The sequence below is a fragment of the Sinocyclocheilus grahami genome, unplaced genomic scaffold, assembly GCF_001515645.1.
Source record: "Sinocyclocheilus grahami isolate Dianchi unplaced genomic scaffold, SAMN03320097.WGS_v1.1 scaffold526.1, whole genome shotgun sequence".
Taxonomy (NCBI): Eukaryota; Metazoa; Chordata; class Actinopteri; order Cypriniformes; family Cyprinidae; genus Sinocyclocheilus; species Sinocyclocheilus grahami.
Window position 1 is genome coordinate 590750 of NW_015505705.1, and position 12763 is coordinate 603512.

The following is a 12763-nucleotide window of genomic DNA, read 5'->3' on the forward strand; positions in this document are numbered from 1 at the left end:
ATCTAAATGAAAGTGTCACTCAACCAGTCTGTGTTCTGTCATGAGATCTCGACTATATTGTTTGCGATTGTGATCGCTGAATAAATGCACTTACTCAACCGCTGTTGTTTGAATAGAGAAGCATAAGCTATAGAAATTTGGAATTACTATTAGGAATTTCACTGTTATAATATTTTTCATTTGTTTTACCAGTTTTCATAATATAGAGAGAGTGCATAAGTCTTTGGTATTAATATATATATATATATATATATATATATATCAATCAAACAAAACTGTTTCATTACTTATATATAGTTTAACAATGTTTGCCAATATTTATATTTTAAATAATGTAAAAATGTCTGCCAAATCAAAGTCATGAGGTTCAAGCAAAATTATGTCAATCATATAGAGGACCCTTGCAGACCCTCATGACAGTGTGTCAATAAGTCTCTTAAAATATCAGATATGACATTTTTATGACTAGACAAGGTTAGTTCAGGTCAAATGTCATGTGGTGTGACTCCCCAAAAACATAATCATATTTATCATTAATAAATCTATGATATATGTAAAAAATAATTTTTACAGTAAAAAATATATTCAAAATAATGATAAAGTGTGTACTCTCAAATGTGAAACTAATTTCTTTTGTTATATGTCATTGACTGCAGGAAGGGTTCTGCACTTATTTTCAAATGTGTTTCTCATTTCCAGCAAATCTCATTTATAAATATGTTTTGCAACATGTTTAGTCACATGATCATGATTCTACATTCTACATTTGAGCCCCCGTCAGCCCAGATACCTGCTCTGGCTCCTCTTTCTGTGTTGTGCCACAAGAATCTCAGGCATCCGCTGCTGGACATGACCCCTTATTAAGCCTACCCCACTGAGACATACATCTAAATATAGCCTGCATTCATCAACACATCAGAGACGGTGGGGGGGTTTGGGGGACGAGGACTATAGAGGGTGGGCAAAGGGAACTGGTATCAGCCGTGTTTAAAGCTCTCATGCTACCATCACTCATATGTCCATGAGAGCACGTGTCAGCCCTGCTGAATTATCAGAGCAGCACTGGGACCAGAGGCACTGGAGTACTGAGAACAAGACACTCGCTGTCAAAACATGGCAGAGAGCAGAAGTGAGAGACTGAAAGAGTGATAATGAAGCACTGGCCTGCAAACTAATCAGATGGAGAAACGTTCCTGAATTAAAGGCCTTATTTTATGTTTCTGTTGAATCTGACTTGTAAGGGAGAGTGGGGTAAGAAGTGTCGCCCCCTTAATCTAGTAAATTGTGCACATCTTTTTTTGAGCCAATAGAATATCTCATGGTTTGAAAGATAACTTTGCCAATCAGATTTGAGAACCAGAACGAACTGTTGTATAAATATATATATAACAACTAAGTAATGATTACATTTCTTTTTGAATGTTTATTTAAATTGTTGTAACATGACTAAAACTAAAGCTGAAATAAAAATATATTCAAATTATATAAACATATTTGTAAAAATTCCAAAACTGCATCTAAAAGTTGTATAAAGATTTTTTTCTTTGATCATGTATTACACTCCTGATGTGAACATATTAATCATATACAGCTGACTGTGATTGACAGATACACATGAAAAAAGTGAAAATGTTTTCATTTATTTATGCTAAAAAAATTGCATTTCCTACATGCCAGATGAAGTTATTTGTCAATGCAAATATATTCAAATCTAAAAAAAAATAATACCATATGCATGTTGGTGAATTGTACATATGAATTATTTGACTGAGTAATTTATTCAAAAACCCATGAATTGTTAATTGGACTATTTGTTCAAAAATGGTAGCTGTGGGGCATAGTGTGTCAGATATGTTGATACATGCTTCCAAATGCAGGAAATACTATTACAAAAGGTTAAATAATTTCACTACATTCGCTATACAACGTTTAGCAAAATGAGACTTTAAAATGGTATTGTGCATTGGTAATGGTATGTTTAATTTAGATTGGTCTCATTTATGTTAATCTTTTATTTTTACTCCTTTGAAAGGTGGTTTTATTTCTATGGCCCAATGTTAAACACTTTTTAACATCCTGAAGTAGAATTAATCCTGAAATATTAGTTGTACCTCTGTCTCATATCTCTTTGCTTAGAGGACAACTAAAGTAAAAAGTGGCACAGCATGTTACCACCATTGTCAAGAGCCAGTAAACACAGCAGTAGTTCATGTCCTTGTATCAGTACTTATCTGTCTGCCCGCCGTTGTTGAGTCTCATCTGGAAAAGTGGCATGAAAATTGACAGCATCTGTTTGCCTCCAGAACTCCATAATCCAATTTTCCATGCTCTTCTCTTCTGATGAAATGCAGTGTGTTCTTTGTCCTGCAGAATAACAGTTATTTTCCTATATTAAAGTTGCTGGTTTGGTAGCAGCTCAGCAGGCGTCACCTGCCAGCTCACTCTCATGTATTCCTCTTCATATTAGCGGTTGTCTTTTCATGCCATACTATGAGCCTCTACCTCATTTCAAAGTTAAAATGATAAAGCGTTGTGGGTTTTTCTTTTTCAGTAACATAGCATCTTCTTCATTTCAGGTTAAGGTGCATCCTGGCCCCCGGCAACCTCTGTGGATGTCTGTCACCATGGCGAAGTTTGAGACCGGCCGCACAAGCCCAGTGGTCCGCCAGATAGACAAGCAGTTCCTGGTGTGTAGTATCTGTCTAGACCACTACCACAACCCCAAAGTCTTGCCCTGCCTGCACACCTTCTGCGAAAGGTCTGTGATTGTTGCCATAATTACTGATAGCACAGTCCTTCATCTTGAAAAAAATTATTCTGGTCATTTAATTTATTAATTTAGCTGACAATATTCTAGTGGTTGGAAAAAAATGGAAATCAGGATTAGGCATAAAATAATGCCTTCAGAATCATTATTATGTGAAAATCAGCTGGGAGTTGACCAAATGGCAGTTTTTCTGCTGTTTAATGGTAATACAATGATTTTTCACCTTAAAATACCTCCAAGTATTGGATTTCATTCAACAAATATGATGTTGTCATACAGTATTTGTGGTGTAGTAGAGAGAGAACAGGAAATGATGGGGAGGAGATCCGGTAATGACGTGAGCCACATTTGAACTCCCACATGAGCACCGTGGCATAACATGAGCAGCTCCAGCCTGAACATATAAAAATGAGTCGTCACAGTTTTAATAACATGCTTGATGATTGAAGCATTGATCAGCTGTTAACCTTTTGATAGGATGGCATATGGACTTTGTGTACTTACTGCTGACATTCCTTGGCATAGATGTTCTGTCTCTATCACAAACATTTTCTTCTGCATCGATGACCGTGTTCAGTCAGTGTGACAATGAGACTCTCTGTGTCTTTATGTGTTTCTTTGGGTGTTTTGTGCTTTCTGTGGGGTTGTATGTCAGCGGAGTGTTTCCACTGTGATTGTTCATGTTGTGACTGAAATTTCAGCAACACTTGCCCTGCTAGCCCTCTCATTCTCCCTCTGTCTCACAGGAGTACATTATTTATGAAATATGAGATACACTACCGTTCCAATGTTTGAGGTCGGTAAGATTTTCAAATGTTTTTTTAAAGAAGTCACGCAGAAGCTGCATTTATTTGAACAAAAATACAGTTAAAAATAATTTTTTGAGGATACACTACCGTTCCAATGTTTGAGGTCGGTAAGATTTTCAAATGTTTTTGAAAGAAGTCACGCAGAAGCTGCATTTATTTGAACAAAAATACAGTTAAAAATAATTTTTTGAAATATTACAATCTGTTTTAATATATTTTAAAATGTAATTTGTGATGGCAAAGCTGAATTTTCAGAAGCCATTACTCCGGTCTTCAGTGTCACAAATCATTCCAATAAGCAGATTTGGTGCTCAAGAATCATTTCTTATAATTATCAATGTTGAAAGCACTTGTGCTGCTTAATATTTTTATGGAATCCGTGATACATTTTTCCAGGATTCTTTAATGAATAGAAGGTTCACAAACAGCATTTATTTGAACTATTTATTTATTCACATTTATTTGATCAATTTAATGCATCCATGCTGAATAAAGGTATTCATTTCTTTAAAAAAAAATCTTACTGTCCCCAAACTTTTGAAAGCTAGTGTATGTTAACGGTTGCTGATATTTGTTTTTCAAGGATAATTTTACATTTTAAGATGAAGTGTGTAATTGTTTTTGCCCTATGCCTGCTTAAAGGGATACTCCACCCGAACATGGAAATTCTGTCATCATCTTTCACAACCTGTATGACTTTCTTGCTTCTGAGGAACAAAAGAGGAGTTATTTATAGCAGAATATTCAAGCTGCTCCTTTCCATAAAATGATTGTGAATGGTGACTTAAGTTTCAGTTGTTTCCTCACACAAAGCTATCGTATGACTTTAGAAGACTTGAAATATAGTGCATGAGACATATGACTTACTTTTATAATGGTTTATGGTTCTTATTTGCCCTTTTTTGAGCTTGACAATACTTGGTCCCCATCTACTGTTAGGAAAATAGCAGTGTGAACATTCTTCAAAACATTTCCTTTTGTGTTCCTCACAGGTGCCTACAGAACTACATTCCTCCTCAGTCAGAAGCCATTACTCCGGTCTTCAGTGTCACAAATCATTCCAATAAGCAGATTTGGTGCTCAAGAATCATTTCTTATAATTATCAATGTTGAAAGCACTTGTGCTGCTTAATATTTTTATGGAATCCGTGATACATTTTTCCAGGATTCTTTAATGAATAGAAGGTTCACAAACAGCATTTATTTGAACTATTTATTTATTCACATTTATTTGATCAATTTAATGCATCCATGCTGAATAAAGGTATTCATTTCTTTAAAAAAAAAATCTTACTGTCCCCAAACTTTTGAAAGCTAGTGTATGTTAACGGTTGCTGATATTTGTTTTTCAAGGATAATTTTACATTTGAAGATGAAGTGTGTAATTGTTTTTGCCCTATGCCTGCTTAAAGGGATACTCCACCCGAACATGGAAATTCTGTCATCATCTTTCACAACCTGTATGACTTTCTTGCTTCTGAGGAACAAAAGAGGAGTTATTTATAGCAGAATATTCAAGCTGCTCCTTTCCATAAAATGATTGTGAATGGTGACTTAAGTTTCAGTTGTTTCCTCACACAAAGCTATCGTATGACTTTAGAAGACTTGAAATATAGTGCATGAGACATATGACTTACTTTTATAATGGTTTATGGTTCTTATTTGCCCTTTTTTGAGCTTGACAATACTTGGTCCCCATCTACTGTTAGGAAAATAGCAGTGTGAACATTCTTCAAAACATTTCCTTTTGTGTTCCTCACAGGTGCCTACAGAACTACATTCCTCCTCAGTCCTTGACGCTGTCCTGCCCGGTGTGCAGACAGACCTCCATCTTGCCCGAGAAAGGTGTGGCGGCACTACAGAACAACTTCTTCATCACAAACCTCATGGAGGTGCTGCAGAGAGACCCAGAATGTTCTCGGCCGGAGGCCTGCAGCGTGCTGGAGTCTGTCAGCGCAGCAGCCGCTGGGAAACCGCTCTCCTGCCCCAATCACGAGGGCAAGGTAAGCCTCTTACCATCTGATGATGAAACCAAATTTGGCAGCATTTGGTGAGAACATAAAGCAAAAAAAAAAGTTGTTGGTAAAATTGCAGCCAAAATGTAGAAATGTCTGAATGGGGTTTTCATTGGCAGAGGTTTTCATTGGCAGAGGCTGCAGTGTCACTTTCTCATTATTTTTGCTCTTTCCTCTTAAACACACCTGAAAGCTGCCAACTTCTTTCTTTTATGTGTCTTCAAAGTCATAATACATGTGTGTTTAGGCTCTTCAGGCCTGTTAGCGTACGTTAGCGCCCTTTGATAATCCATTAGGATGCTGAATGAATGGGTTGCTCACTGGTGCCCCTGCAGGTGATGGAGTTTAATGTGTGTGTATTTGTTGTGAAACTATTATATTGATAAAATAATATATTCCAAAAATGTGATATAAAAAATATTATATAATAATAATTAAGTCTCATTTTACTAGTGACTAAATATAGAAAAAATATATAATTGTTATTAATTCTATATAATTTATATGCTTTATAAATGTATATAAATATGTATTTAGTAAAATATTTTAGATATTTTTTAGAAAGCATGAAACAATTATGATTAAAAATATTATATTAAAAATATGATCATTATTAAGTCTCCTTTTAGTAGTGACTACACAGAAATAATAATATTATTGCAGACTGCAGATTATTGCATAATATTGCAGTTCCAAATAATTGATCTCTTTTCCATAATTTTGCTTATATAATTTGTTCTATCTGAGATTTTGTTTGTTTTTTATTTGGTCAGGCTGCCCCAACTTACAGCTGCCATTGAGCTGGTGAATGAAATCTCTCAACAGCTGATAGAAAGGAAGAACGAAGCCATCAATGAGATCAACATGACATTTGAGGAGCTCGAGAGGGCGTTGCACCAGCGCAAAGCTGCACTCATCACTGATCTGGAGAACATTTGTAGCACCAAGCAGAAGGTCCGAAATCTCTTGATAGGTTAAACAGATTGTACTTCTTCTATTTCACTAACGCTCCTTTCTGCGGTGTCCTCTGCAGGTGCTTCAGGCGCAGCTATCGTCCCTTCTGCAGGGAAAAGAGCACATCCAGAGTAGCTGCAGTTTCACTGAGCAGGCCCTGAACCACGGCAGTGCCACCGAAGTCCTGCTGGTCCAAAAGCAGATGAGCGAGCGTGTGAGCGCCCTCGCCTGTCACGACTTCCCTGAACGGCCGCATGAGAACGCCCACTTGGACTGCCAGATAGAGACAGAAGGCCTGCGACGTTCCATCCAGAACCTGGGCGTCCTGCTGACGACGGGGGCCGTGGGACACACCAGTGTGGCCACAGGAGAAGGGCTCAGACATGCACTGGTCGGTCAGCACGTGACTGTAACTGTTACCACTAAGGATAAGGACAGCGAGCTTGTGCGGACAGGTAACGCGGTCCTCCGAGCGGAGATAACGGGGCAGGATGGAGAGCGGGCGACAGAGGTGGAGGTCGTAGACAATAAAAACGGAACGTATGAGGTAGGGTACACACTTAAGAGTGAAGGGGAGTACTCGTACTCTCTGATGCTGTACGGACAGCCTGTGCGGGGCAGCCCGTTCAGACTGCGGGCGATAAAGCCATCGGACGTGCCTCAGTCTCCAGATGATGTGAAAAGAAGGGTAAAATCTCCCAGTGGAACAGGGGGACACATCAGGCAGAAAGCCGTACGGAGACCCTCCAGCATGTACAGCACTACCAAAAAGAAGGAAAACCCCATTGAAGATGAGCTCATTTATAGAGTTGGTAAGAAACCCTGGTGTGGATAATAACCCTGGTGTGCGCAATACGTTTGACATGTGGTTAAATGGTTGTGATTTGTGAAATATAATTTTGATATTGAATGGCAGTGAATTTCTTTTGTCTGACCCCTCAGGCTCTCGTGGACGGGAGAAGGGAGAGTTCACCAATCTACAGGGCATCTCTGCTTCCAATAATGGGAGGGTCATTGTAGCAGACAGCAACAACCAGTGTATACAAGTCAGTCAATGCATGGAAATGTTATAAAACATTATAGGCTTCATTTTATCTAAAGCATTTTAATGGATAGTGAAGTAATTAGCAAATGTGTCACTTGGGATTAATACAGAGATATAAAAACATTTTTATTGCATTTAGTGCAAAATTGGATTTTGTTTGTTTTTCTGAAGGTGTTTACCAATGATGGCCAGTTCAAAGCACGCTTCGGGGTCAGGGGTCGTTCTCCAGGACAACTGCAGAGGCCAACAGGAGTGGCAGTCGACACAAATGGAGATATTATAGTAGCTGATTATGATAACAGATGGATCAGCATCTTCTCCCCTGATGGGAAATTCAAGGTAATGTTTAGATCACAATTTACACTTTATATACTGTATGTCTATACACTACCACTCAAAAGTTTGGAATAGTTAATATTTTTTTAATGTTTGTGAAAGAGGTCTCTTATGCTAACCAAGGCTGGATTTATTTGATCAAAAATACCAAAATATTTTTGTGGAAACTACCAGTTTGGGGTAGGATTTTTTTTTTAGTTAAAGAAATTAATAATTATATTCATAAAAGACAGATTTAATTAAAAGGAAGTGACAGTAAAGACATTTATATTGTTACAAAAGATTTCTATTTCAAATAAATGCTGTTCTTTTGAACTTTCTGTATGTCAAACAATCCTGAGGAAAAAACGTTTTCCACAAAATATTAAACAACAAAAGTTTAATAATAAGAACCATTATTAATAGTTGAACACCAAATAAGCTTATTACAGTTTAGAATGATTTCTAAAGGATCATGTGACACTGAAGACTGCAGTAGTGACTGCTGAAAATTCAGCTTTACCATCACAGGAATAAATTACATTTTAAAACAGTTCTTTTAAATTGTGATAATATTTCACACTATTACTGTTAGTTACTGTAATTTACTGTGTTTGTGATCAAATAAATGCAGCCTTGGTGAACATAAGAGAAAAAAATTACCACCCCCAAATTTTGAATACCTTATAATGCCCTAGCAACCACCCAGAAAACCTAAGTAACTGCCTAGCAACAGTCTGACAATCACACACAACAAGAATTATATTTTTTTGGTATATTAAAATATAAAAGTTATTTTAAATCATGATAATATTTCACAATATTTCTGTTTTTACTATGTATTTAATCTAATAAATGCAGCTTTGATGAGCACTTCACAGTCCTCACACTTCAGATAATGTCTGTGATATTAATATATTTTCCTAGGTTAAGGAAAAAAATTGCACTTAGTAATCTTTTAAGTTGTGTTTGACTTGACTGACACCTAGTGGTGTGGGTGCATTCTTACAGAAAAGCATTACATTGTTCTTTTAAATTGTGATAATATTTCACACTATTACTGTTAGTTACTGTAATTTACTGTGTTTGTGATCAAATAAATGCAGCCTTGGTGAACATAAGAGAAAAAAATTACCACCCCCAAATTTTGAACATTGGTGTATGTGGAAATAAAGAAAAATTAAAATCTTATTGACCTGAATGGTATGTCTCTACGTATTGACATAAATTAAAATTAAAATGATTATATTTTCTTACTCAGTGCCATGATTGACTAATCAGAATCTAGAATTTTTAAGAGCTGTTTAATAAGGTCCTCCCTCTCTTTTTGTCTGTGCCTCATGCAGAGTAAGATTGGCGCAGGCCGTCTGATGGGACCCAAAGGAGTGGCTATGGACAGGAACGGTCATATCATTGCAGTGGATAATAAAGCCTGCTGTGTGTTCATCTTTCAATCTAATGGCAAACTAGTAACCAAGTTTGGAGCCAGAGGCACTTCAGACAGACAATTTGCAGGTACGGGGTGTAGAAACTGCAATGCCAATGCCATGCCAATAGAGCCAATGTTGAACAATGTCATGCGGTTGTGGTGGTTAACCTATCTAAGCACTGAAGGGTTGCAGAAGTGTTGTTAGCGGCCTGTGTTGTGTGCACAGTGTGACTGCTTGTCTTCTAACATCTCTTCCTAATACCTCATTTGTCCAGCTCAGGAATTCTTTTTGTGACCTAAAATGTTACAAACCTTAAAGAAACAAGAGTTAAATGATGTTTCACTACAAAAGCAACAACTAAGAACCCTTCTGGGAAGACAAACGCCACAAAAGGCTGGTGTGTTTTTTTACAGAAAAGGCCAGATTTACCCAGGCTTTCAGTTCCAGTCTCTGAAAGGATGTAAACTTGTGTCAGTTCTGTTCCTTTGTTTCACTTTAGCAAAAGCCATTGCTTCAGTTGCATTATCTGTCTGTATGATAAATAGTAAAGGCCAATGCATGCTTACATGTAAGAGCCTATATTCTGATAGATGCACACATATTAGTCATGCTTTTTGTAGTTCATCAAACACTTTCCCTTCTGCTGCTTATTTTACTATTTAAATGTATCTAACCCTTCTTAGGAAAATGCATGCGGACTGGTTTGGGATGTGCATCTCCATTGTTCCTCTGGTCTGCTCCATGTTTGTTCCAGCACTTAATGTTGATTTGCATCCTCACACTACTTTAAATGTTTGAAATGTAGCCCCTGCACTTTTTTATTTGTGTGAATCCCTTCTGCCCTGTCGTTTATTTGTCTCCGCTTACCCTTGTTTGTGTTTTTCCTATTCCTTTTTAGACAAAAGTGGTGCAAAGTTTGCACTGGAGCAAAAGTTTAGTAAATCTGGCCCTGGGTTCAGTAAGTATTGAGTGAATTCTCATCCCAGAATGTGGTGATTTATCTTACTGAAATCATTTAAGTTTCATACTAGAACTGAATTCAAGAGTCTATGATTCTGTGCTGTGTGTATCTAATCAAAAGTTGGCCAGAAATCAAATTGTCGAGCATCACGAAATCTATCTAATCGGTTAAGAGATCTTGATCACATCATCCTACTCTCCTCTCCGCTCTCTTTCTCTTTATCATGTCTGAACGTCTCTTCTCCCCAATTTTTCTGTTTTCTCACATGCAGGTCCACATTTTGTTGCTGTCAACAACAAGAATGAAATTGTCGTGACAGACTTTCATAACCACTCCGTCAAGGTGAGTGATGTTGAGGTCATACTTACAAATTTTCATCTGGTCGACAATAAAAGACCATAAAATTATTAGGAAGGAAACTGGACTATATCTGAAGACCAGAATATCATAGAGACTTAAGGGATAGAATTCTGTCATTTACTCACTCTCGTGTTGTTCCAAACCTGTATGAGTTTCTTATTTCTGTTGAGCACAAAAGAAGAAATTCTGAAGAAACAGTTGACGGTAGCCATTTTTTCATACTATGGAAGTCAATGGCTACCGTCATCTGTTTGGTTACCAACATTCTTTAAAATATCTTCTCTTGTGCTCAACAGAAATAGGAAACTCATACAGGTTTGAAACAACGCGAGAGTAAGTAAATGGTGACAGCATTTTCATTTTTGGGTGAACTATCCCTTTAAATTTGGGCTAACCAGCAAGCAGTCACCTTATAATGCCCTAGCAACCACCCAGAAAACCTAAGTAACTGCCTAGCAACAGTCTGACAATCACACACAACAAGAATGATATTTTTTTGGTATATTAAAATATAAAAGTTATTTTAAATCATGATAATATTTCACAATATTTCTGTTTTTACTATGTATTTAATCTAATAAATGCAGCATTGATGAGCACTTCACAGTCCTCACACTTCAGATAATGTCTGTGATATTAATATATTTTCCTAGGTTAAGGAAAAAAATTGCACTTAGTAATCTTTTAAGTTGTGTTTGACTTGACTGACACCTAGTGGTGTGGGTGCATTCTTACAGAAAAGCATTACATTTCAGGAGCTGATGTCTTTGTAAAAATTAATATTTAGCAGTCAGCAATGATTCATTTATTCCACAAGTGAAAGTGTCCAATAATGCAAGTAAAATGAGTAGTATTCGTCTGGTCATGTGATTTCAAAATGACGTGCACCACAGTAAAATAAAATGTTTTGTATTAGGTTACCGGCATGATTGGATCATTTTAAATATAGTTTTATAGTATTATTCATTTCTTTTCAATAAAACTTTTTAATGAGCAGAAAAATTACAGAACGTTTTGTATTTTTTTTTAAATATGGGTGATTAAAATGTGTTTCTCCTCAGGTCTACAGTGCAGATGGGGAGTTTTCGTTTAAATTCGGGTCTCATGGAGAGGGAAACGGCCAGTTTAATGCTCCCACAGGGGTAGCTGTTGATGTTAACGGCAACATCATTGTAGCAGACTGGGGCAACAGCAGAATACAGGTAATGAATCCTCTAAACACCCACTTCCTCTTTACAAGTTGAAACTAGTCACTTTAAAAGCACGTTTTAAGACAATTTAAAAAAAATTTCCTCAGGTGTTTGACAGCTCAGGCTCATTCCTCTCCTACATCAACACAAGTGCTGACCCTCTGTATGGGCCGCAGGGCCTCGCTTTAACCTCCGACGGTCACGTTGTGGTGGCCGATTCTGGTAACCACTGCTTCAAAGTCTACCGGTACCTGCAGTAACAGCTCAGGTACTGCCACAAGGTGCCACAAACTCTCCTTCATCTTGGGTTCATCACAGTTTGCATGGTCACATCAGCGAAATCCTCGGCCAAACCAGAGAGGAAGAATCGAATGAACAAAATGCACTTTTCTTTAATCTTCTGCTGATTTTCATGTTCCCAAACAAAGAACTGCTTCTCTACTAAACCAGGAATGTTGATTGTAAATAACAGAAACCATATCAATAAGCACAGATTCTTATTAGAAATCATGTAAGTTGTGTATAAATAAAAAAATATATATATATAGCAAAACATTTTGTTAATCGCTGTCTTAAACCCTTGCAGAAAAGTCCATTATTTCCAAACTTCCTCTCCTGTTTCATAGTGGTTGAGCTTCCCATGACTGCAACAGTTGTGCATTGTAATAGTTACATTCTGCATTTGTAAATATACAAATTTGTTTACATATGAACATATTTGGTGTATGTAACATGTAAATGACACTGGCTTCTTGTATTGTCCTATGACAGCATTTGGTACTGAGATTTCACTATACCTGAGCTATTCGGTGAGCACTTTCAGTTAACTGGGTGTTCAAATCATTCAGATCGAACATCTGAGCTGATCATCCCTCACAGATATCAACAGCACAGGAAGTGATGCTAAAAAAAAAAAA

At 37.0% G+C, this 12763-nt stretch overlaps 1 protein-coding gene across 1 annotated transcript in view; it reads left to right on the forward strand.

Annotated features, from left to right (window-relative positions):
* The window catches only part of LOC107555124 (tripartite motif-containing protein 3-like), a 14682-nt gene extending 1925 nt beyond the window's left edge, over positions 1-12757 (forward strand). Inside the window, exons 2-13 of the mRNA XM_016237824.1 lie at positions 2577-2758; positions 5339-5579; positions 5927-5943; positions 6365-6545; positions 6625-7357; positions 7488-7591; positions 7762-7929; positions 9252-9420; positions 10234-10293; positions 10568-10638; positions 11718-11858; positions 11954-12757. Coding sequence (XP_016093310.1) covers positions 2613-2758; positions 5339-5579; positions 5927-5943; positions 6365-6545; positions 6625-7357; positions 7488-7591; positions 7762-7929; positions 9252-9420; positions 10234-10293; positions 10568-10638; positions 11718-11858; positions 11954-12106 — 2184 coding nt within the window. The 5' untranslated portion in view covers positions 2577-2612 and the 3' untranslated portion in view covers positions 12107-12757. The remainder of the gene's footprint in view (positions 1-2576; positions 2759-5338; positions 5580-5926; positions 5944-6364; positions 6546-6624; positions 7358-7487; positions 7592-7761; positions 7930-9251; positions 9421-10233; positions 10294-10567; positions 10639-11717; positions 11859-11953) is intronic.
* Positions 12758-12763: the final 6 nt, after the last annotated feature.